Consider the following 26,783-nt stretch of genomic DNA (forward strand, 5'->3'; position numbering starts at 1 on the left):
AGGCCTGACTTTCAAGGCATACAAGTGCCAGATAGGGAAGGGTACTGTTAACTTAAAGTCACCTTTTAGGTGGAGTCCAAGTGCAACTCTTACACCCCAAGGCCCAAACAATTCTGGACTGGGAAGCTCCAACAACCCAGACCCAAGTCAGGGCGTTCCTTGGCCTAACTGGGAATTACAGGATGTTTGTGAAAGGGTATGGATCTATTGTGACCCCCCCACTCACAGAACTTGCTTCCAAGAAGATGTCAAAGAAAGTGAACAGGACAGTTAGTAGTCCAAAGCCTTTTAACAACCTGAAAGAGGCAATTTATTCAGCACCTATTCTCAAAGCTCCAGACTACTCGAAGCAGTTTATTGTGCAGACTGATGCATCTGACCTAGGGATAGGACCGGTCCCATTCCAGACCAATGATGATGGCCAAGACCACTCCCCAAGTAACAGCATTGGATGGAGTGCCATTGAGAGGGAGGCCTTTGCTGTGGTTTGGTCCCTGAAGAAGCCAAGACCCTCCCTGTTTGGGATGCATCCCTAATCCAAACTGACCACAGACCTCTCAGATGGATAATGCAAATGAAAGGTGAAAATACCAAACTGTTGAGGTGGTCCATCTCCCTACGGGACCTAACAGTGGAACACAGACCTGGGACTACCCATTCCAATGGAGATGGACTTTCCAGTTTCTTCCAGTTTCTTCCACTTAGACAATGAGGACTTTCTTGGAAAGGTTAGTCTTATCCTCTTTCGTTTTGGGAGGGTTGTGTAGGAAAGTGCCACTTAATACATGGTTACCCCCAAACTTTTGGATGACAACTGATGCTAACTTGACTGAGTGTGCCCTGGGCCACTGCCAATCAGGTTCCTAGGGCCTGTGATCTTTCCCAAAACTGTATCTTTGTTTCCACAATTGGCACGTCTCTTGGCCACATGTAAGTCCCTTGTAAAAGGTACCCCTGGTATTAAGTGCCTCTACCCTCAGAAACCCCTCAACTTAACACCCACACCCTGCCATTTCAGGTTGCATGTTTTGGTGTAGACCAAACTGAGGTTGACAAGACACACTTCCCTGTGTGCCATTGCCCACCAACACTGCCTGTGGCATGGGTAAGTTACCCCTTTAGCAGGCCTCACAGCCCTAAGGCAGGGGGCACCATACCACAGATAAAGGCATAGCCCCTACAGTGTCTGTGCCATTCACAGACATTGTAAGTGGAGTGAAGCCATTTTAAGTACATGGGCTGGGAGTTTGTAAACACAAACTCCACAGCTCCATGATGGCATTGCTGAAGACTGAGAAGATCGGTAACAAAATTCTCAGCATAATAAACCTTCACTGTGAAGGATTTATTATAAAATGCACTCAGAGGGCATCTTGGAGATGCCTGCTGAAAAACGACCAACCTCTAGTGTATTGGCTGACTGGTCCCCACCAGCCAGCCACCACCAGACAGGTTTCCGACCTCATGGGGTGAGAGCCTTTGTGCTCTCCGAGTTCAGAAACAATGCCTACTCTGGGTGGAGGTGCTTCACACCTCCCCCTGTCAGCATTAACAACACTTGGCGGTGAGCCTCAAAGGCTCTCACCTTATGATGTGCTGATTTGGGCAGCTCCAACCAGTGGAGATGCCCACCCCCTGTCCAAGGCCCACTTTTGGCAGCAGAACAGGTGGGGAAATTACTAAGTTGAGTACAAGTGTCCACCTTAGCCTGGCACAGAACTTGGGTCACCAGGAACTGAGGTGAACCCCTCTAAGAAATTCTCCATCTTCAGTTGGAAACTTCGGCCCAAAACGAACAGGCATTTGCCCCGCTCCATAAAGGGAGGGGACACCCAAAAGGTGTATTTTCTCTAGGGGACATTAGCCATTGGCTAATGCCCACGACCTCAGTAACTCCTTTAAATTCAGTATATTAGGGCTCCTCTGAATCTTGTTCCTCAGATACGACCACCTATAAAGAAGGACCAAAGAGCTGTGCAGCAATGGAGAAGACGACGACTGACTAGGCACCAGCCCGTCTCCTCCTCCAGCGCCCCTGCTCCAAGAAACCGTTGTGCCCAGCAGCCAGTAACCTCCAAGAGCCCCAGGGACCTGTGATGTCTTCAACAAAGACTCGTCTCCCGTGACCACCCGATTTGTCCCGCATAGAAACCAACACAAAGCCTTCGGATCCAGGTGGATCCGCGACACTGCCACTATTCTGCACCCGAGGCCCACGGTCCGAGTCCAGGTGGCCCACTGACCCAGTGAAGTCTCCCCAGTGATCTTGACCTGGGATCCAGCATTGGGCAACCTCAACTGACCTCCCCCTTGATACACCCAGCCTCAGTCTGAAGGGTCCTCCACAACCAGAGCTTTTTATGGCACAGTAATCTGCTTATAGTAGAACTATTCATAGAGAACAGAATTATTTGATACACTTTCAGAGACAATATGTCACCTTGTCAATACCAATTGATTTATGTAACTTAGCATGAAATGATATCGGACTTTTTTCTTCTGTATTTACGAGCCATTTCATTATGTGTATATATATATATATATATATATATATATATATATATATATATATATATATATATATATATATATATATATATATATATATATATATATATATACCATCACAACCCACTGAGGTTTTTACTAAGAAAGGTGAAAAGCTGCGCAACTCACGGTAGCAACACAAGGCACTACTAAGACCAACAGGCCACGCGGGTGGCCACGCCCACCTGGGCGGGGTATGAATCGTTTATTTGTGGAGCCATCACAACGCTGCAGCATATCGCCAATTGAAAGCCCGGATCCCAGGAAGAAGTGCTGCAGGGCACGAAACGCGTCGGATGGACTTTCAAATCTGTGTTTGTCACATTGCTGATTTGCCTGTCTTCGACCATCAAAATAAAAGCTTTAAGAATACTCACCTTTTGGGGGCCTCTCTTCACAGGCAAACTTTGGAGGTTTGATGTTAGCGGCACCGCCTGAGCCGCGAGAAGAGCCCCGCTGTGCCTTGGGTGCAGCCCTGCCGAGACGCCAATCGTCGTTCCGGCCAAAGGAAAAGGTTAAGCTGATGGAAGATGTGAACGGCTTGCAAATGACAATCTGCCATCACAACCCACTGAGGTTTTTACTAAGAAAGGTGAAAAGCTGCGCAACTCACGGTAGCAACACAAGGCACTACTAAGACCAACAGGCCACGCGGGTGGCCACGCCCACCTGGGCGGGGTATGAATCGTTTATTTGTGGAGCCATCACAACGCTGCAGCATATCGCCAATTGAAAGCCCGGATCCCAGGAAGAAGTGCTGCAGGGCACGAAACGCGTCGGATGGACTTTCAAATCTGTGTTTGTCACATTGCTGATTTGCCTGTCTTCGACCATCAAAATAAAAGCTTTAAGAATACTCACCTTTTGGGGGCCTCTCTTCACAGGCAAACTTTGGAGGTTTGATGTTAGCGGCACCGCCTGAGCCGCGAGAAGAGCCCCGCTGTGCCTTGGGTGCAGCCCTGCCGAGACGCCAATCGTCGTTCCGGCCAAAGGAAAAGGTTAAGCTGATGGAAGATGTGAACGGCTTGCAAATGACAATCTGCCATCACAACCCACTGAGGTTTTTACTAAGAAAGGTGAAAAGCTGCGCAACTCACGGTAGCAACACAAGGCACTACTAAGACCAACAGGCCACGCGGGTGGCCACGCCCACCTGGGCGGGGTATGAATCGTTTATTTGTGGAGCCATCACAACGCTGCAGCATATCGCCAATTGAAAGCCCGGATCCCAGGAAGAAGTGCTGCAGGGCACGAAACGCGTCGGATGGACTTACAAATCTGTGTTTGTCACATTGCTGATTTGCCTGTCTTCGACCATCAAAATAAAAGCTTTAAGAATACTCACCTTTTGGGGGCCTCTCTTCACAGGCAAACTTTGGAGGTTTGATGTTAGCGGCACCGCCTGAGCCGCGAGAAGAGCCCCGCTGTGCCTTGGGTGCAGCCCTGCCGAGACGCCAATCGTCGTTCCGGCCAAAGGAAAAGGTTAAGCTGATGGAAGATGTGAACGGCTTGCAAATGACAATCTGCCATCACAACCCACTGAGGTTTTTACTAAGAAAGGTGAAAAGCTGCGCAACTCACGGTAGCAACACAAGGCACTACTAAGACCAACAGGCCACGCGGGTGGCCACGCCCACCTGGGCGGGGTATGAATCGTTTATTTGTGGAGCCATCACAACGCTGCAGCATATCGCCAATTGAAAGCCCGGATCCCAGGAAGAAGTGCTGCAGGGCACGAAACGCGTCGGATGGACTTTCAAATCTGTGTTTGTCACATTGCTGATTTGCCTGTCTTCGACCATCAAAATAAAAGCTTTAAGAATACTCACCTTTTGGGGGCCTCTCTTCACAGGCAAACTTTGGAGGTTTGATGTTAGCGGCACCGCCTGAGCCGCGAGAAGAGCCCCGCTGTGCCTTGGGTGCAGCCCTGCCGAGACGCCAATCGTCGTTCCGGCCAAAGGAAAAGGTTAAGCTGATGGAAGATGTGAACGGCTTGCAAATGACAATCTGCCATCACAACCCACTGAGGTTTTTACTAAGAAAGGTGAAAAGCTGCGCAACTCACGGTAGCAACACAAGGCACTACTAAGACCAACAGGCCACGCGGGTGGCCACGCCCACCTGGGCGGGGTATGAATCGTTTATTTGTGGAGCCATCACAACGCTGCAGCATATCGCCAATTGAAAGCCCGGATCCCAGGAAGAAGTGCTGCAGGGCACGAAACGCGTCGGATGGACTTTCAAATCTGTGTTTGTCACATTGCTGATTTGCCTGTCTTCGACCATCAAAATAAAAGCTTTAAGAATACTCACCTTTTGGGGGCCTCTCTTCACAGGCAAACTTTGGAGGTTTGATGTTAGCGGCACCGCCTGAGCCGCGAGAAGAGCCCCGCTGTGCCTTGGGTGCAGCCCTGCCGAGACGCCAATCGTCGTTCCGGCCAAAGGAAAAGGTTAAGCTGATGGAAGATGTGAACGGCTTGCAAATGACAATCTGCCATCACAACCCACTGAGGTTTTTACTAAGAAAGGTGAAAAGCTGCGCAACTCACGGTAGCAACACAAGGCACTACTAAGACCAACAGGCCACGCGGGTGGCCACGCCCACCTGGGCGGGGTATGAATCGTTTATTTGTGGAGCCATCACAACGCTGCAGCATATCGCCAATTGAAAGCCCGGATCCCAGGAAGAAGTGCTGCAGGGCACGAAACGCGTCGGATGGACTTACAAATCTGTGTTTGTCACATTGCTGATTTGCCTGTCTTCGACCATCAAAATAAAAGCTTTAAGAATACTCACCTTTTGGGGGCCTCTCTTCACAGGCAAACTTTGGAGGTTTGATGTTAGCGGCACCGCCTGAGCCGCGAGAAGAGCCCCGCTGTGCCTTGGGTGCAGCCCTGCCGAGACGCCAATCGTCGTTCCGGCCAAAGGAAAAGGTTAAGCTGATGGAAGATGTGAACGGCTTGCAAATGACAATCTGCCATCACAACCCACTGAGGTTTTTACTAAGAAAGGTGAAAAGCTGCGCAACTCACGGTAGCAACACAAGGCACTACTAAGACCAACAGGCCACGCGGGTGGCCACGCCCACCTGGGCGGGGTATGAATCGTTTATTTGTGGAGCCATCACAACGCTGCAGCATATCGCCAATTGAAAGCCCGGATCCCAGGAAGAAGTGCTGCAGGGCACGAAACGCGTCGGATGGACTTTCAAATCTGTGTTTGTCACATTGCTGATTTGCCTGTCTTCGACCATCAAAATAAAAGCTTTAAGAATACTCACCTTTTGGGGGCCTCTCTTCACAGGCAAACTTTGGAGGTTTGATGTTAGCGGCACCGCCTGAGCCGCGAGAAGAGCCCCGCTGTGCCTTGGGTGCAGCCCTGCCGAGACGCCAATCGTCGTTCCGGCCAAAGGAAAAGGTTAAGCTGATGGAAGATGTGAACGGCTTGCAAATGACAATCTGCCATCACAACCCACTGAGGTTTTTACTAAGAAAGGTGAAAAGCTGCGCAACTCACGGTAGCAACACAAGGCACTACTAAGACCAACAGGCCACGCGGGTGGCCACGCCCACCTGGGCGGGGTATGAATCGTTTATTTGTGGAGCCATCACAACGCTGCAGCATATCGCCAATTGAAAGCCCGGATCCCAGGAAGAAGTGCTGCAGGGCACGAAACGCGTCGGATGGACTTTCAAATCTGTGTTTGTCACATTGCTGATTTGCCTGTCTTCGACCATCAAAATAAAAGCTTTAAGAATACTCACCTTTTGGGGGCCTCTCTTCACAGGCAAACTTTGGAGGTTTGATATATATATATATATATATATATATATATATTATATATATATATATATATATATATATATATATATATATATGTTCATTCATTTAGCATTCAATGTAAATGTATGCTTAGAATGAAGCATTGCTTTAATATGTACAGCACCAGTGCATTTTTATGCATGGCAACAGTTTTTATGCATTTTACAATGTATTTTTAAACATGTTCTTAGCCAGCCATATGTAGCTATATTTTAGATATGTTTAGCATGTTTAGAATTTAGTAATGTCCTTCATACTGAAGTGGAGTGGGTGTTGTGTGCCGATTTAGATACTGTATATAGGTTTCCCGATTTATGTCCTTATACAGGCACAATTTGCATTGCCCATATTTAGGCATAGAAATCCTACCCTTATTTAGGCATTATCCATGCTAACCAAATACAGGCATGGCCACCTATATCCGTTCATCTACGTCACAACGAGTTCTTGGAAAACCAGACTCTTAAGCCTTTAGGACTTCCTCTTGATTGGATATTGATTTCTACAAGAACTCATTTATTATGCATGAACATCTATTCCTTAGGGGTTCATTCATGACGTTCTTCTGCCCGACTTGAACGTCAATACTGGTATTCCTGAACACCTTCAAGGTATAAATATACCTCCACTTACCATGGCAAACCACGGTTCGGCTGCCTACTTGCACGACGCGGCTCGCCACGGCTAGTTCGGAAGGAAGTCAAGTCCCCGCCTGACGCACTGACCAGACACTGTCCTCCTCCTCGCAAAGAATCCAGCTCCAGTGTTTGACCTCCCCTTGCAGGTTGTTAGCGATTGAGACTCGGAAAGAGATTCCAACCTCACTAATTGTAAATTATGGAGCGGACTAGAACCCGAGGGCCTTTTGGCAAATCTTGGCAACTATAGCTAAACTAGACTATAGACAAACAGCACCTACTTCTTACCTCGTACTACACTTAGGTTAGGTACACTGGGGTAGAACTAGCTAGAAGCATCAGATGAGTATTACAATTTTAGCCTGTTATTTATGTATGTATTTTTATGAATATCTGTCATAGCTACAAACCATGCTATTGCAGTATTATTTTATCTTACTGCTAACGCTGTACATATTTTACTTTGCATTCTGTCTTACGATTGTAGCAGTTCATATCTCTTGCGCGAGAAATAAGACTGTTCAATAAACCCTTTTTATTGAAACGCCTGTCTATCTATTTCTGTGTAACTCTGTAGAAACAAAGCATGCACGATTGACTGAGTGAAACTGATCTATTGTTTCCACGATTCTGAGATGGTTCCGATTCTAAGGGAAACAAAGTTGTCATGTTTATGTGGTTGTCAGAAACTAATCCCTGCTTGTTTATTCGAGAAGTTTTCTAGTGACCTCGGAGTTAGCTGGCACACACAAGTAATTAAGTTTAATGTACTCGATAGAGACATACTGACCTCAGTCCTATGTCAATGCTATAGTGTATATTATTCCAATGCGCAGAGCCTATCAGGGATATAGGAACTACACTACAAAACCTGGTGCCTAAAGAAACCCCTGAAACGGCAGACTTCCAGCCTTAGTGTGCCCAACCGACGGTGTCCCAGCATCCCCCCCACTATCCATCGGTTCCTTCTGCCAGCCTTCGGAACCAAAGCTGCAGCAGTTTCACCCGACTGAGGAGCTCCATTGGTTTTAACTGGGACTCCTGATGCCTCCTTTGCACTCTGCATCATGCCCCCCACTGTGCCGCTAGTGGTGCAGTCTCAGTGCTCTTCGAGGGGTCCCTCCAGTGCTGATCTTAACCACCAGGGCCGGTATCCCTGAACCGAAGGTACTTAACTGTAACCGGTGCCTCTTCGAGGTGCCCCCATCCTCCATAGGATGCCATTGGATCCAGTGATCTCAGCACCCGGCCACCCCAGTGTCCCTGGTGCTGCAGTACCTACCTTGGTCCGACCCTTGCCCAGTGTTGACCAAAAACCCCTGGAGACTGAATCTCAGAACCGTTTACTGGCCTGCAAGTTACTCACCTGTCTTTTTCCCATAGGATTGGTTTGGTCGGTCACTGTATTGTACTAAGTGTGATCCTGTATATAAAGTATCTTTTACTGTACTGAAAAGCATTCCATGCACATGTATTATTTGTTGCTTTACAAACCTATTGACAGTAATTTGAAAGTATTTCATAAAAGTCTCCTTACCTGAAACGGAGTTCAACTTGGTTACTAGAAATAAAAGTAACTAAAGCAATATTTTTCTACAACCATTGGCCTGTAGTCAGTAATTGAGTGTGTGTTCCTGAGTATGTACATCAAATGCATTCACATTACCCTCCGATAAGCGTAATTGCCCCCCCCCCCGCTACCCCTAAATTGAAAGTAAGGCATTATCTACTTTAACCCCTACAATACCTTTGGGGACTCACTGGATTCTGTGCACACTATACCTCTTTTTGGTATAGAACATACAGAGCCAGCTTCCTGCACTGGCCTAGAGTCTTGGTGCCCTGGTCCTAACTAGGGCACCCAGACACTTTTTTGGGGACCACGGGGGCCCTCAGGCAACGGGAGTCAGCACTCCTTTTGGACAGAGAGCTGCTGAACATGCAGCTTACTCTGTCCAAAAGCAGTTCTGTTCCGCTTTCAGGAAGCAAGGGCATTTCTAATGCACTCTTTTACTGAAAGCGGGGCGGCGTTATATGTGGCTTGGCGGGAGCAGTAATGCTCCTGCCAAGCCATAGCAAACTGCACTGTCCTGTGGGGTGGGCACCCCGGGACATTGCAGGAGCCGGCCCTAGGGGCAAGGACGGACTGAGTATGCAAACCGACCCTGGCAATTGAGTTGGGCCAGCCACGGAGGTGGGGATCTGGGGGGTGGTGGTGTGCATAAAACATGCAGCTGCTTTTGTTAGAGGGGACTGGTATTGCAGCTATACTGTAAAACCGACCCCCCAGTAACAAAAACAGCCCCCTAGGGGCCTGAAACCGGAACCCACCCTGGTCGCCCACAGGGGAAACGCCCGCTACAGCCAGTCCAGCCCTGTTTGAGAGTGGCTGCATAAGTGTCTTACTGGGTTTGTGAGTGGGTGTGCGAGTGTGTCCATAAGTGTGAGTCAGTCTGTTAGGGAGTGCATGTGTCTGAGTGGGTCTGTAAGTGGGGGTGTGAGTTTGAGTGAGTGTGAGTGGTGCGTGAGTCTGAGTGGGTCTGTGAGTGAATGCATGAGTGTGAATGGGTGCATGAGCCTTTGGGTGGGTCTGTGACTGGGTGTATGTAGGAAGCTGGTTCTCTATATAGTTTACTAAAATGAAGTACACTGCAGAGAGTCCAGTGGGTCCCAGATTGGTGCACAGAGGCATAAGTAGATAATACTAATGTTCCATTTGTGGTAGTGTGTACGAGCATTTAAACTTGTGAGAGGTGTGAGAAAGTGCCCTCTTTCTGCATGGTTGCCCTCACTTTTTGCTGAATTGCTGATGTGCTTTGACTGAGTGTGCTCTGGGCTCCTGCTGATCAGGTACCCAGGGCCTATGTTATTTCCCTAAAACTGCATTGAAGCCTAAACCCAATTGACATCTCTGGCCACAGGTCAGCCTCTGGTAAATTGTACCACAGGTACCCAGGGCACTGTGACCAGAGAAGGCCTCTAAGAGCTGCAGCACTTATTGACACACCCTTAGAGGTCCTGTACCATTACACTCGCACACTGGCTTTGCAGGCTGCATGTTTTGTTGCAGAACAAAGTGAAGAGTCGACATGGCACACATTCCTGTGTGCCATGCCTACAACCCACTGCCCTGGCATGGATGTGTCACCCCTCTACCTCAGTGCACTATACCAGTGGTGAGGGTACAGGAGCATAAACCCTGTACCCCTACAGTGTCTAAGTCCATTCTTAGACACTATAAGTGCAGTGCTGCCATCAAGAGTATATGGTGCTGGGAGTTTGTCATTACGAACTCCAAAGCATCATAATGGCTACACTGAAAACTGAGAAGTGTTGTATCAAGCTTCTCAGCACATTAAACCCACACTGATGCCAGTGTGAGATTAAATGAAAAATGCACACAGAGGGCATCTTAGAGAGGCCCCCTGAAAACTAACCTACCAATAGTGTCCAGGATAAGAGTCTACATAGCAGCCTTCGAGGGATATTACCCAAAAACATCATAGTTCCTTTTCATGAGAGTGAAATGTGCTCTGGGGATGTCAAACAGTGTGCATTTGCCATAACATAGGTGAATAAGTCAAATAAAGATGTATTGGTTGATTGAGTCTAACAAACCACCTTGCCAGCACTAACTTTGAGATGGATGTGATAGGGTATGATTGTTCAAAAGCACAAAGTTGTTGCATCTCCTAATGGACAGAGCAGTGTCAGCCTGTGAACTATGTTTTGAAGCCCCGCTCCAATCTGTAGACCTTGACAGTATTGTGTGCGCCTTACAATGATGCACGCATCTGGATGCCTGCTCACCAGTCTCAAGCAAGATCTTATAGCCAGTTCTCTTGGGCAGCACACACGGTGCATCTGTCCAAGCTTACCACAGTGCTACTGAACTGAGGCTTTTGCATTTATAAAGCAAAGTCTTTAAGCACAGGTTTAGCCAGCACAATCCTAAATTACAAAGCTGCTTTAAAATTCTAAGCACAGTGTTATAGCTTTTTATTAGTACAATACCATACAAAACAACCTGGATCAAGAAAGTAGGTCCTGACGAACAAGTTACTTACCTTGGGTAGAGTGCTTTCTGGTGGATACTCTAACTGTATATTCCTAACCTTAGAATATCCACCACCCCAATGGCAGGTCTAGCAAGTCCTAAGGCAGGGTGCAACACATTTCATGGCAGAACACACATTTTACATGTTTGGAAAGTAAAATTGGTAAACTGAAAAGATTTGTCGCCCAATTGGTGAGTACAGAGTTACATGCTGACTCCTCAGCTGTGCTAACTCTGGGATGGTGCAATCAAAGAGGGCCATCCAAGGTATCCAACAACTCATTACATTAAGCCCAAATCGATTCCCATGTCAATATTAATGTAGCCAGTTGCAGTGTGCAACTTTAGCAAAGTTGTCACTTTGTTGCCTTCAGTTCCCTATGCCCATACTGGTTGCACATGGAGCCCTGTAGCCTAGACAGCTTTCTGGCCTTCTGGGGAGACATGCTAACGACTCCCAGGGAAGGTTACAATAGGGGCCTGCTCTGGATAGAGGTGTCACTACCTTCCTGCAGGAAGCCAAACAAGTGTTGGCCCAAAAGGCGATCTTCAAAGGAGAAGCCACCTTTGAAGAGCAAATGGTTAACACACTTTGGAGAGGGGCTGCTCCACTGTTCAGGCAGACAGGCTGACACTTGGGGCAAATTGCTTTCCCAGGAGCGTGCAGCCCCCTTGATAGCCACACCCCCGGATTGGGCTAGGGAGCTCCACATAGGGGCCCTGCCATATTGAAAGTGGGCAGAATGGTGCATCCTGGGATGCCCAGATGCCAAACTTTGCATAAAGTGGTCATAAGGTGGGAGGGAACCTGGTAGCCCACTGACTACCAACCACATCCTGCCCTGAGGGCCGTGAATTCAGATCTCGACTGGATCAGAAGAGGGACCGAAGGAGGACTGAACTCCTGCACCGTGGAAACAGCAAAGGGAGGCTGCACTAGCGTGGACTGCAGCTTCTGAACCTGGTGGCTGGCAAAGGAGAGGGACTGTACCTACTGTTTCCTGACCCAAGAGAAGCAGTCTTCAGACCCCAGCCAAAGCCAAGAGACTCTAAGGGCCTGTAAGCTGATCTCCTGGTCACAGCACAGGGACATAACAGCTAAGAAGCCTGCTGGGGCAACTTTGTAGCTTAAAGTCTTCAAACCGCTGCAAACCGCTTTCATGCAGCACCAGAGACGAGGACCTGACACACAAAGTTGCACCCAAGTTTGCGGAGCCTGGAAGTGTTGTCAAGGTACAGCTGAGATCCTTCAGAGGACAAGTTATTGACGCAGGAAGCATTGGCCTTGACCCAGATACTGGGAAACCAGTTGTCCAGTGGCGACTGGACTTCTGCAAGCACTGAGAGGACCATCGACCCTGTGACCAGGACCGCCTTACCTCCTTCACGGACCTAGGAGTAGTCGCAGCAAAACCCTGGTGGCCACATCCCATCCACAGCTTCTTTCATGTATCCTTCATTCCTTGCATCAGGACCACTTCCATAAGAAAGCCCTGCACAGGAAAAAAGCGCCTGAAACTGAATGAGGACTGCTTCACCTGCTGAGGTAACTGTCTCAGAGAATCTTGCTGGTTCCCCTGAATGGCTCCCTACTAGAGTTGGTCACCGAAAGTGAACCGCTTGATTGCTTGCATACAGGGGACTTCAGATCACAGGCTTCCGTTCTCGCACCAGGAGGTGCCGCCAATCACCCGCGCCTGGAGGCGCTAAAAAGCTGCTGCGGCTCCCGTTCCGCGGGACGCGCGCCGGGCAAAGGGCGGGCCCGTTTGAGCCCGTTAGAGACCAGAGTAGACCAGACCAGGCCCCCCTCTTAATCCACCGGCTTACTAAGGTGAATCCACTACTGATTTGTTGCCCCTTTTTGGTATTATTTCATGGGCCAATTGCTGTTATCGTGCACAGTTATGTTGAACATTCGCGAGGGTAAGGGCAAGGGGAGAAATGCCTAAATGGGTGGAAGTGTGGCTGGGACCCTGGACCACTTTATAACCAGGGCCAGTTCGGTCTTAGCCCACGAAATTGCCCTGACTGAGCGCCTCTTATCTCTAGACCCCCTGCAAACTAAACTATAGTCTCTGGGTGGTTTGAGGTCTGAACGCTCACCCGAACATTGTGTGGTTGTAAGCGTGGATCCTCTCGACTCGGCAGGAGTTACTAGCCAGTCTCCATCTGCACCGCCGAACATTTCAACAATAATGGTTTCCAATTAGCTCTACGCCTGATGAGCTGGTGCACAAGGGCTTAGTGTGTAGTACTTTTCCATGCGTTACTACAAGGTCTGTGTCCAAATCTAAATCGCTAGCCAGCGAACTACTTCAGGAGCCATCGACAAAGAGGAAGCGAGGAGGGGGCCCCCAAAGGCAAAAAAAATGCAAAAATGCCGAAAACGAACAGGAATGGTGGGACTGTGATTTTAACACAGACTTTAACTGCGACAACGATAATTGAGCCTCAGTCTATCGCCCCCCATATTGGGTGCCTCAGATTTGGACTTGGTTGGTGTTCCCGCGCTTGAAGCTGACAGCTTGTGGTCCAGTATGGGCGCCTTATTATCGGCATCTTTATCCCCAATCCTTGACACCAATTGAGGAAAAACTGACAAATCTTGAATCGTTTGTTGTGTCTAATCTTGGTTCTATAAAGGCCTCACTGGGGGAAAACAATCGGCCCTCTGAATTGACATCAAATGTGTTGTGTAATCCTGTAATTTCTAATCGCCCCTTGGCCATCCCTCTACTATCTAATTCAATGTCTTCATTATCTAGAGGGAATGCCGGAGCGGGTATTGCTTCTGATATTGGTGTAGTGGCCCAGGGAGGATGTGTGGGTGAGTTGGGGAACTTATCTAGTGAATGTGCCCAGTTTATTCCGAGTACCCCTAGGGTGGAGGGAGGTAGACCTTGTGCTAAGACAGTAAGTAGCATTCCACCTAATATTCCACCTAACAAGCCTATTTGTGGTTTAGATAACCAACAGATTATGGTCCCTGGGCGTTCTGGACGTGACTCTGGTCCTGATTCTCTAGCAGAACACTATGAGCTGACCAATAGGTTGGCCAGAAGCGATCATAAGCTACTACATCTTCCACCTGCTGCCGCTCCATTGGTGGTGGTTCTGAGGAATGTACCCCCCTTACGAGGTGGGCAGATTGAATCTACTGACCAGTTAATGGCAAAAACACTGCACTGGTTAAGTGTACATTTGAAGGAAGCAGGGGTATGGGGCTGGGATATTAGTAACCAACTGATAATGGCCAGACGGTCATCTTGGGTTGGATATTCCGCTAAGGATGGGAGGGGGGGGGGGGGGGTTGTCTGTGTGGTTGCCAATTTCAACAATGAGCACGTAGTCAGACTCCTATTGGAGTGCCTAGGGAATAGAAATGAAGGGTACTGCCCGGGAAAAATATCTCTCCTGCCCCTAGGGTTTTTCTACAGACCTCACTATCATTCCCAGTTAGGAGGGGGGGTTTGCAATGTCCATCATAGGGCCCTAGGACGACCGTTTGACCTTAATCTTGTTAATAGATTTGCCCCTTTGTCCGGTTTAGATGCCTGTCATGGACTGTTACCGGTAGACGTAACAGGGACAGATGACATCCCCAATCAATTCGTTACTCCCCATGTGATAGATCCAGCCCTTCAGTTAGTAACATCTAGCGGACCACAGTGTGCTGAAGAATTGGCACAGATGGATCAAGGTGAAGGATCAAATCCCTGCACACTAAGTATTCTACCGTGGAATATTGCTGGCTTGCAATCAAAGATTAGTTCTTCTGATTGGTCTAATTTCATAGAGTTCTATGATGTTATTGTCTTTCAGGAGACTTGGGTCTCTTAGTACGATCTTTCGGCTAGGATATCTGGCATTTGGTAAGCCAGCAATAGCGAGTACTAAAGGCCGACCGTCCGGTGGATTAACCACTTGGGTAAGACAACAGGCGGGTTACCAGGCAGAAGAATTAGAGATTGATAATCCGGAAATTCAGGTCATTAAAATAAACCCTGAGTTTGAACCCGAGTTCATTTTGATAAATGTCTATGCTAGAGGGTTGGTGGGTGGAAGGGCATCACCGACCGTCTCTAGCCTGGACGTATATATTAAATCCTTAAAGGGATCATGTAACTGGATTATTGCGGGGGATTTCAACTGCACGTTTGAGCCACTTGGCTTAGAAGATGGAAGCCTTACCTCTGCTATTTGAGGTGTTCCGTCCTTGATGCTCGACCCTATTAAGAAATGGACAGAAGCTGTCCTACAGTTAAAAAGTGTAACACTGGAGAAGGGGCTTCGGGCTGCAAACGGAAGATCTATTTCTGATAGTAAAGGCAATAACACTTATTCTAACGGGCTAAGAAGCAGTAGGATTGATTACTTTCTTATTAAACTAGAATTCTGGCAAAGGATGAGGGACATGGAGGTTCTGAGAAGACCAGAGAGTGATCATGATCCCCTGATATTGACATTAGAGGCAAAGCATTGTATGCACCATAGGGGTAGTACAGATATCGGAACAGCAGACGTAATTATGTCTTATGACTCTCGTAGGCTAAAATGGGTACAGGTTTGAGGATGAAGGCATCATAACCCAGATCAAATCAACACTTGCAGATTCACTTACAGTCCTCTCGCAACTTGACCTTAATGAGGCCACTCTTCCAGCCCTTACAATAGCCCATTAAGCTCTTTTTGCCAAGTTGAGATCCTTTTTTATAAAAACCAAAAAAAAAAAAAAAAGAACTAATGTGTACCCTATCTATAAATCAGAGAAATGGTATGATAGGGCATGTAGGATAGTCTATAGGGATTTGTCTAAAGCTATTAGGGCAGGTTCAATGCAGGAGGTAAGGAAACAAAGATCTGTATATAAGGCAATCCAACAACGGGCAAAGAAGGCCTTGGATGAAAATAGATAGGGGGGGGGGGGGGGGGGGGGATCTGTTAGACGCTAGTAATGGGAAAAACTGGTGTCGATTCTGGCAACTAATTAAGTGGGGAAGTGATAATACCGATCCGGTACCAGTTAACAATGTCCCCCCTGAAGCCTGGGTTGCAGATTATCAGACCCAATTTTCATCGCTTACAAAAAGTATTGGGCAGTACCAATGTGCAGTCTCGGAGTCAGTTTTAACATTTACCCAAGCGGAAATTGAGCGCGCTCTTGATGGGATAGCTGTAGGTAGGGCCCCGGGCCCAGATTGCATCCCGGCGGACTTATTTTAATCTGACCGGGAGAAATGGCTCAAATACATTTTTATCTTTGCAAATGGTTTGGCCAGAGGTGCCCCCATCCCGGAATCCTGGCAAAGGGCTGAAATTATCCAGATATATAAAAAGGGGGATCGCGCCAGCCCAATTAACTATCTGCACTCAAGTCTCATTGACACCATGCAAAAGCTGGTGGCTAGATTAGTGCTAGGCAGGGTAAACAGGTGGAATGAGGATAATGACATTTTATCCACCTATCAAGCAGGATTTCGTTCACATGTTAGCACTATCGACCAAGTCTTTAGATTCATGTTAATATATTGGAATACAGTGATCTTAGCAGGGGTACCCTCTATGCAGCATTTATAGATCTTAAATCTGCATTTGATTTAGTCCCCCGCAACAAGCTGTGGGACAGTCTTAATGAAGTAGGGAAGCCCGCTGAGATCTTATCATTTATTATAAAATTACATGAATCTACTTATGCCCAAGTCCGATGGGGTCAACAGAACGTTTTTCTGTGGACAAGGGAGTTCGGCAGGGGTGTGTCCTTGCCCCTACCCTTTTCTCGTTCATAAATAATGTTATCCCATATTATACGGAATATCCTACAGACGCTCCTACTATTGCTGGATCGAGGGTCCCTCTCCTAATGTTTGCAGATAACACTTTAATCTTGTCTAAGACACAAGTTGGGCTGCAAAGAGCCCTTGATAGATTTAGTCTTTTCTGTAATGACCATGACCTTGTAGTAAATGTTGACAAGACTAAGTTCATGGTCTTACATAAATACAAGATAGTGAAAGCTAGAGTAGAAATGAACAACGCGCCCCTGGAACAAACTGACTCTTTCACATACCTGGGCGTCACCATGGGCAAAAGGATGAATTGGAAGCCGCAGATGGATCTGTTAGTATTAAGTCATAATCAATTAGCAGGGGCCCTTTTAAAAGAACACCGGCTATCACAAACTAAACCCGTTGCTCCGGTTCTAACTATATATCAAGGGAAGGTTAGAGCTTCAATAATTTATGAAGCGGAACTCTGGGGCTTCGAAAATCTAGCTCCATTAGTCCAAGCTCAGTACAAGTTTCTGAGGGCATTGACCGGCCTTCCTCAATCAACACCAGTCAGACCCTTCCTTTTAGATCTGGGTTGTATTTTCTTTGAGGAGGCTGCGGGTTTTAGACCTCTTGCCTACTGGCACAGACTATGGACCACCCTGGAGTTAGCCCCTTATGCGCAAGCTGTTAAGTATATTAGAGAAGTTGACAAATCTAATAACATCACATGGCTACTAAATATTAAGGCTACTCTATTGGATATGGGCCTCAACCATTTATGGGAGGACCCAGTAGGAAATTCTTTCCCCTCTAAAACAGATTTCAAAGCCTTATATAGGGATATGGTCTGTCATAAGTCTCTTTCCTTGGTGAATGGTGCTTTACTAACAGGTCTCTTTATGGACCATAAAATCGAATACAGGCTAGAGGCCTATCGGGATACCATTATGAGCCCTTGTGATAGGAAGCTCTATCACCAATTTAGAGTGGGCACTCTCCCCCTAAAATCTTTTACGAAAAGGTGGGGGATTGAGTACGAGACAAAATGTCATATTTGCCCATGTGAGGCAGAGACTTTACCGCATGTTCTGTTTGTGTGCCCTGCATACAAGGGCCCTCATTGTAAATGGCTCAAGCCAGTTTGTGTCAAAATGGGAACAAGATCTTGTCAAACGGCTCTGCATATCTTAAAAACTGATACCAGTGAAGTCATAGTTATTGCTATGGCCAAATTTTGGAGTTGGACATGGGCACTTAGAAGGAATAGTCTGCATGGTACTATGTAACTTGATTTTATGGAGTGTTACTGTGTTTTTTTCTGTTTTTTTGTCTTTTTTAATCTAATCTGCTTATAAGAATGAAGCGTTGAACCAAATCTTGTGCAATTATGGATAACATTTTCTCATCATGGATTTTATCTGGTTTAGAGGGAAGGGTGTATTTATAATTATTTTACAATTTGATATGTGTCTATAATTTTAATGGAACTTTATTATGAGAAGTTTTTTTATTATTTAAAAAAAAAAAAATCTATCCTTTTTAATTAAATTGTACTGTTAATATGTCTTTTATGATCGAATAAAGACAAATTGACCACAACAACTAGCCCAAACTTTTTGGTGAAAAAGTTTTTAAGTGTCAAATTCATTGAATTTGCCAATGTTTGTTCGCAGTTGAGTGAAATCATCTGATTTACTATATGTAGGAAGCTGGCTTTGTATATACTATATCAAAAAAGAGATCTAGTGTGCACAGAGTTCAGTAAGTTCTCAAAGGTATGGCAGAGGATAAAGTAGATAATACCTTACTGTCAATTTAGTGGTAGCTGGGCCGAGCAGTTAGGCTTATCAGAGAATAATGTGAATGCATCTGTAGTACATACTCATACAAGGCAAAAACACATTCAATGAGTAACTTCAGGCCAATGTTTACACAAATACTTTAGTTACTTTTATTTTAGGAACCAAGTGGTCATCAGTTACAGGTAAGTAGACTTTTCAGAAATGCAATACTTTCAATGTACAGTTGGCAAAAGGCTTGTATGATAATAAAAAACACTTTACAGGTGCATGTAATACTTTAATTCCAAAGAGATACTTTTTATTATTTTCAGAATCAAACACTTCGAGCAGTACAGAGAAAAACAAATGCAATCCTATGGGAGATAAGACGGATAAGTAATTTACTGGTAAGGACTCTACTAACAAGTTCAGTCTTCGGAGGGGGGCGGGGGGGCTTGGGGGTTGACCAACACTGGACAAGGGTCCGACCAAGGTACAACCAGCGGGACTGAGGTGGCTAGGTGCAGAGGTCACTGGACACAATGTTAGCCTATGGGAGCTGGGGGGCACCTCGAAGAGGCACCGGTTGCAGGTAAGTGCCTGCAGTGTAGGGACACAGGCCCTGAGGGTTAAGGACAGCACTGTAGTGGCCACCGAGTAGCACCAAAGCTGCACCCCTGGTAGCACAGGAGCGGCCGGGTGCCAAAGGGGCGTAGGTTGCTTTATAGAAAACAATGGAGATCCTCGGTTGGAGATAAAGGCTGCAGGTTCAGTCCAAGAGACTGGTTAAACCAACATTTAACATTTTGGGATATATTTTCACATTACCTGTTCACCCAGGGATCCATCTGCCACCAGATGAATTGGCTGTTCATTTTCAAGATTTCTCATACTTGGATCAGCTCCCTTTCTCATCAGCAGACGGACAGCATCTAACTGAGTCAACTGATGCTGCAGACTAGCAACCACATGAAGAGCAGTATTACCATTATATGCCTGGAAAATTGGAGAAAAATCAGAAGGACAATAAGATTGTTACAATCAATTAAGCTCTTACTTCTTAGTTGCTGACTGGCAAACATTACCTTAGCATTCACAAAAGTCATGGAATTTGGCAAGTCCAAAAATAAACGAAGTAGTTCGATATTTGACTCTTCAGCAGCCAAATGCAGCGCAGATCGACCACTCTTAAGATCCTATGAAAGGAAGAAATTTCTAATGAGGCGCAAGTAGTATCACAGAAGGTTTGTCATACAATGTGTATGAGATGATCAGAGTATGCCCTACACTATTCATGAGGTTATTTACTATGCAAATAAGTGAATCACCCAAAAGCTTAAGTGATTATTTTATGTTTAGACAAAAGCAACAGCATTTGCGACCATTTCACAAGTTATTTTTAATGGTATGACAAGTCAACGTTATTTCAAATGTGAAAAAAGTTGGCACTCATTTTAGTATCGTATTTACTACAGAGGACTGCAATGCCAAATAAATGTTCTGATGAATTGTATAGTAACTGACAGCTATGCAAAAGAAAAATTAAGTTAGCACAGCAGACAAGTCAAAAGCGTTCACTGATGAAAAAAGCTCACCAACATGCAGGATCATACCATGTTAAAGATATATTTGCCCGGTGTACTTATTTTTTATATTTATTTTAATGAGTGCTTAGCGGTGAACTGAACTTACTCTGGTTTCAACTGATGCTCCCATCTGGATCAAACATCGGATTGTATCTATTAGACGCTTGCTTTTCAACAGAATGTCCTGAGCCTCAGGTGAATGCGGCTGGAGGCTCCGTGGAAGCTCATGAATAGCAGCGTTGTGGGACATTACTGCACAGTGCAAAGCCGTTATACCTTAAAAAAAAAAAAAAACAGAACAAGAACCGAAGTAACTTTTTTGCAGACATTCTAAACATTCTAACAAAACTTCTGAGGCTATACACAATCTTCATAATGCATAGAGGCAAAAAGAATTGCAGTGAAAACACATTTTTGCATTAAAATATAATAACTGAGGTCAACAGAAAAAACATCTGCTATTACATAAGGGCAAGAAGTCTGCTCCTAACACTTTTTTACAATTGTGTAGCAACAAAATCTCAACCATGTAAGGCAATTATTTTGTCACTCCGTGCCATCGAAACAGGTAGCCACAACACTGGATTGAAATGAGTTCTCAAGTACATACTGCAGGAAGCTGGCTCTGTATATACTATACCAAAGTGAGGTATAGTGTGTACAGAATCCAGTGGAACCCCAAAGCTAGGCAGAGGTAAAGTTAGATAGCGCCTCACTCTCCATTTGTGGTCGAGCAGTAAGGCAGTATCAGAGGACAGTGTTAAGCATTTGTTGTACACACGCAGTCAGCAAATGAATTCACACACTCAAAGACTAAACTTCAGACCAATTGTTTATGTATAAAAAATATTTAGTTATTTTATTTTCTAGAACCAAGCAAGCCTGGCACAGTTAAGCAATACATTCTTTACAGTAGTAATGCAGTTTGTAAAAAGTTTCAATTGTAATTGTATACGCACTTTGTTTTGACTTACAGTATGGTTGCAGAGAAATGCAATACTTTGTAAATACAGTACATAGACTTGAATGGGCTTTTCAGTAAAATACCAGGTAATTTACTTTTTAGATTACTTTTCTTACTCAGAGTAGTATACTTGGATACTACTCTGGGACATTTAACTTCACAATTCAAAACTTTTCCAAGAAAAACAGTCAATGTTATCCTATGGAGGGAAATAGTGTTATCGGTTTTGAGGTAAGTATTTGGTAGTGGGAGTTCAGGGTAGACTCAGGGGTCCCCCAGGGTCAAGGATGCACTCTTGTTACACCCTCAGAGGCACTAGGGCGGTCAGGTGCAGAGTGCTGAGGCCCAATGTTATCCAATGGGGGATAGGGGTTCTCCGGTTGGTGGCTGCTGACGAGCAGGCCACTTGGTTGTGGGAGCAAAGCTCCTAGACTTTAGCTCAGGGCAAATGGGGAAACAAAGTGGCACCAAAGGTGCATCGTCAGCGGCACTAGGGCAGCTGGGTGCTGTTTCGACGTTTGGCGCCCTGTTTGCAATGGGGAACCTCCGGTTTGCAAAGGCACTGTAGGCTTGAGGACGAAGGTCTTCTGGGTGCGATCACCACTTCAAGAGGTAAGTTGGGAAGTTAGAAGTTGTATCGGAACCGTCGGTTTGGCCACCCAAGGCCGTTGGGCGTCTGGTGCAGGGGTGCCTTTTGGGGTTGGATCTTCTTACCAGCTCCTGGTCACGGTTAGGAGGACCTTCCGGATTTAGGCTGCAGGCGTCGCCTGAAGGCTTGAGGCAAGTCAGGGGTCGCCGGATCTCAGGTAAGGATCGCCAGGGGGACCTCCTCGTGGTGTTTAACCACTCGTGCTCTGGCTGTGGACAGCGGGTGCAGAGTGGGGCGGATATGCGGTGTCCAGCCTTAAGGATTAGTTACTTACCTGTAATCCTAGTTCTCTTCGAGGGGTATCCTCATCAAAGTCATAAGCACTAGAATATTCCCGCCCATGCGCAAGACCCCGGAAACACAATCATATATGTGACCAACATATATGTATCTCATATATATATATATAAAATAAAAAAGCAAATGCAGCCTTTCATAACTAGAGCTGAATATAGATGTAAGGACTCCCTTGTATATCATAAACAATACATTAAAAACATGGAAAAACAACAGCAAAGCATGTTTGAAAACTGTTTTAATGCTTGGCACAATCTCTCAGATAGGACTGAAAGCATTGACAGCTCACAGGCTGCATTGCAGAAAACATAGCCTAGAAAAGGCTGAAAAGCTAACTCATAGTAACATAGAAATAAACTGAAACCGTGCCTTTAAGGCAGCCATGACCCCTAGCTTCCCATCATGCCTCAGGGGTGACAGTTAGGTCAGTTATTCTTTGCGGGGACTCAAAAGCCATGATACAAAGAGTTGACAATTACTTAAAAAACAAGGTTCCTTTGCCCGGGGAGGCTGGAGGGTTGCTTATGACTTTGATGAGGATACCCCTGGAAGAGAAGGAATATGCTACTTACCGGTATGCATCTTGCAGGTTGTTGTCTTCGGAAGAAGTCTTTGGTCACAAGATAGGTGACTCCTCCCTTGGACTACAGTGCGCATGGGCATCCACTCCATCCTCAGATTGTTTTTCGCCATGATGGGAAATGATGGAGTTTGTAAAAAGAGAGAGATGTCCATGTGTAATGTCTAAATAAGACTATGCTGGAACAGATACAGGTCCCGGGGAGGTGGGTGGGCGTGTGTGGCTCTGCAGCTCTACATGACAAGAACAGATGCATACTGGTAAGTAGCATATTCCGTTCAAGGCATATGAGCTGCAGATCACACACTTAGGATAGACTATATAGCAGTGTCTCCCCTAGCGGTGGTCACCTGTATCAGTTGCAGCAGTTTGGAATAACGTTTTAAGGACAGCCTGACCTACAGAAGCTTGTTGTTTTGCTTGCACGTCAACACGGTAATGTTTAGTGAAGGTGTGTGTTGTAGACCATGTGGCTGCCTTGCAAATATCTTTTAAGGGAATGTTTCCCAAGAATGCCATGGAAGCCCCTATTTTGCGTGTGGAATGCGCTCTAGGGGGAACGGTTAGTGTGCGTTTAGCCTTGTGGTAGCATATTTGGATACATTTAACTATCCACCTGGCTATCCCGGATTTGGAAATGGGGTTGCCTTTATGTGGTGGAGAGAAAGCAACAAACAATTGTTTGGTTTTGCGGAATGCTTTGGTTCTGTCAATGTAGTAAAGTAGGGCTCTTTTAACGTCTAAGGTATGAAGAGCTCTTTCAGCTATTGAGTCCGGATTTGGGAAGAACACTGGTAGCTCTACTGATTGGTTAAGATGGAACGGAGATATGACTTTTGGCAGGAATTTCGTATTTATTCTAAGAACCACTTTGTTGCGGTGTGATTGTAGGAATGGTTCTTGTATGGTTAAAGCCTGGATCTCACTTACCCGTCTAAGGGATGTGATAGCAATAAGAAAAGCCACTTTCCATGTGAGGAACTGTAGTTCGCATTTATGCAGAGGTTCAAAAGGGGGTCCCATGAGCCTTGTAAGAACAATGTTTAGATTCCACACTGGAGAGGGTGGTAATCTGGGAGGAATAATCCTCTTAAGGCCTTCCATGATGGCTTTGATCGCAGGTACTCTAAATAGTGACAAGTGTTGACGATTTTGCAAGTAGGCTGCTAATGCTGCTAGGTGGAGACGTATGGAGGAGTATGCTAAATTACATCTTTGCAAGTGTAGTAAGTAGCAAATGATGTTCTGTATGGATGCATCCAGTGGGCGTATATCATTGTTATTGCAGTAAATGGCAAATCTTTTCAATTTTGCAGCGTAGCAGGCTCTAGTGGTAGGTCGTCAGGCCTCTTTTATAATGTTCATACAGTCTGGTGGCAGGTTGAGGTAACCGAACTCTAGGACTTCAGGAGCCAGATCGCTAGATTCAGTTGACCTGGATCTGGGTGTCTTATTTCCTCCATTGTTCTGGGTTAGTAAGGACGGGGAGAGATGCAGTTTTTGGTGTGGAAGTAGAGAGAGTTCGAGCAGTGTTGTGAACCAGGGCTGGCGTGCCCATGTGGGGGCTACTAGGATCAGTTTGCGAGACTGTTGCCTGAGCTTGCGTACCACGAATGGAATGAGTGGGAGAGGCGGAAAAGCGTACGCAAATCTGCCTGACCAGTTCAATCATATTGCATTGCCCTTGGACTGTGGGTGGGGACACCTGGCGGCGAAGGTTGGGCATTTTGCGTTTGTGTGTGGCAAACAGATCTATGTCTGGTTGGCCCCATTTTTGGAAAAAGGGGAGTAGGACTTGTGGATGTAATTCCCATTCGTGGATCTGTTGAGTGTCGACTTAACAGGTCGGCAATCTGATTGTGAACCCCTGGAAGGTGTTCTGCAAGCAGGTATATGTTCTGGGGAATGGCCCATCTCCAAATGTTCTGTGCTAGCTGGGACAGCTGGAGAGAATGTGTGCCTCCTTGTTTTTGTATATAATACATGGCTGTCATGTTGTCAGTCCGGATGAGAAGAGTTTTGTTTTGGAGATGTATTTGGAATGATTTCAGTGCTAGGAATACTGCCAGTAGTTCCAGGTAATTTATATGAAGCACTTTCTGTTGAGTGGTCCATTTGCCCGGAGTGGTGTGTCCTAGGAGATGGGCTCCCCACCCCGTGAGTGATGCGTCCATTGTTAGCACTATTTGTGGAAGAGGCTCGAGGAACGGCCACCCTATGGACAGGTTTAATGTGTTCCACCATTTCAGAGAGCGATGTGAGCGGCTGTCCACCAACACCAGATCTGTTAGTTGTCCGTGAGCCTGATTCCACGGACGTGCTAGACACTCTTGCAAGGGACGCATTTGAAGTCTTGCATAAGGCACAATGAAGATGCATGAAGCCATCATGCCTATCAGTTGCATGAACACTTGCTGGAAGAGTGAAGGGTTTGACATTTTACGATGAGAGCTTGTATATTGGCTATGCTGGCTGGGCTGGGATATGCTAGGGCTTTGGAGGTATTTATGGTGGCTCCCAGATATTGATGTATGTGGGAGGGTTGGAGATGAGATTTGGGGTAGTTTATTGTGAACCCCAAGTTGTGTAAGATTTTAATAGTTCGTGAGTGTGTAGAACGCATTTGTTGAATGAGTTGGCTTTTATTAGCCAGTCGTCTAGATACGGGAAGACATTAATTTGTTGTCTTCTGAGATGCGCTGCTACTACTGCTAGACATTTGGTGAATACTCTGGGCGCAGTTGTTACCCCGAATGGAAGGACTGTAAACTGATAGTGTTGTCCGTCCACCACAAACCTTAGGTACTTCCTGTGAGCAGGATGTATGGGAATGTGGAAGTAGGCGTCCTTGAGATCTAGTGTGGGAAGGAAATCGTCTTGTAGTAGTGGGAGCACTTGTTGAAGAGTGATCATATGGAAATGATCTGAGTCTATGTACAGATTTAGGAGTCTGAGGTCGAGTATTGGTCTTAGAGTCTTTTCCTTTTTGGGGATTAGGAAGTACAGTGAGTATACCCCTGTACCCTGATGTTGTAAGGGAACTGGTTCTATTGCGTGTTTTTGAAGCAATGAGAGAACTTCTTGTTTGAGGAGCGCAAGATGGTCTGGTGACATGGAACGCTGCTTGGGTGGTATGTGTGGAGGGGTAGTGGTGAGTTCCAGGCAGTAACCATACTGGATAATTTGTCTTACCCACTTGTCTGTTGTGATGGAGTTCCAGACAGGTAGGAACTGTTTGAGTCTTCCCCCGACTGGAGTGGAATGGTCTGGGGGGAGTGAAGGAAAGTCACTGTTTTGTGGCGGGGGAGGTACGAGTGTTGGTATTGCCTCGACCTCGTCACTTGCTGTTTCCTCTATATCCTCCTCTAAAATATCCTCTACTAGGAGATGTTTGTGTAGAGGTTTTGAACGTAGAGGAGGTGTCTGCTCCCATATTCTTAGAGGCTCCTCTGTAGAAGGAGCGTCGAAAGGAGCCGCGTGGTTGTGGAGACTGCAATGCTCCCATGGACTTAGCAGTCTCGGTGTCTTTTTTCATTTTTTCGAGTGCAGTGTCACCTGCTGACCCAAACAGCTGTTCTTGGTTAAAAGGTTGGCTAAGTATGGTACTTTGTACTTCTGGCTTAAAGCCTGAAATGCGTAGCCAGGCATGGCGTCTAAGGAGTACACTTGTGTTTAGTGCTCGAGAGGCGGTATCTGCGGCAAGTGCACATTTAATTGACGCATTTGAGATAAGTTTTCCCTCCTGTATAAGGTCATTTGCCTGGGTCTTGTATTGGTCTGGCAGGTGTTGTAGCAGATTCTCCAACTGATCATAGTGAGCCCTATCGTAGCGTGCTAATAGGGCTTGGGTGTTGGCAATACGCCAATGATTAGAAGCTTGTGCTGCTACCCGTTTGCCCGAGGCTTCTAATAGTTTGGATTCTTTGTCCGGGGGTGGTGCATCTCCCGTGATTTGGGAGTTGGCGCGTTTCCTTGCGTTGGAAACGACCAAAGAATCCAGAGGGAGCTGCCCTTTGATGTAACAAGGATCTTCTGGGGCAGGTCTATATTTTTTCTCAATTCTTGGGTTAAGCACCCTGGCACGGACGGG

The 26,783-nt window shown here is 46.2% G+C and overlaps 1 protein-coding gene across 1 annotated transcript in view; it reads right to left on the bottom strand.

The window, feature by feature from the left end:
* The window catches only part of NFKBIZ (NFKB inhibitor zeta), a 448,599-nt gene that overhangs the window by 178,730 nt on the left and 243,086 nt on the right, over positions 1–26,783 (bottom strand). Inside the window, exons 9-11 of the mRNA XM_085622425.1 lie at positions 20,310–20,479; positions 19,703–19,813; positions 19,446–19,613 (exon numbers count right to left, since the gene is read on the bottom strand). Of these exons, the coding sequence (XP_085478551.1) occupies positions 19,446–19,613; positions 19,703–19,813; positions 20,310–20,479 (449 nt within the window). The remainder of the gene's footprint in view (positions 1–19,445; positions 19,614–19,702; positions 19,814–20,309; positions 20,480–26,783) is intronic.

This window comes from Triturus cristatus, chromosome 8, assembly GCF_964204655.1.
Source record: "Triturus cristatus chromosome 8, aTriCri1.1, whole genome shotgun sequence".
Lineage (NCBI taxonomy): Eukaryota > Metazoa > Chordata > Amphibia > Caudata > Salamandridae > Triturus > Triturus cristatus.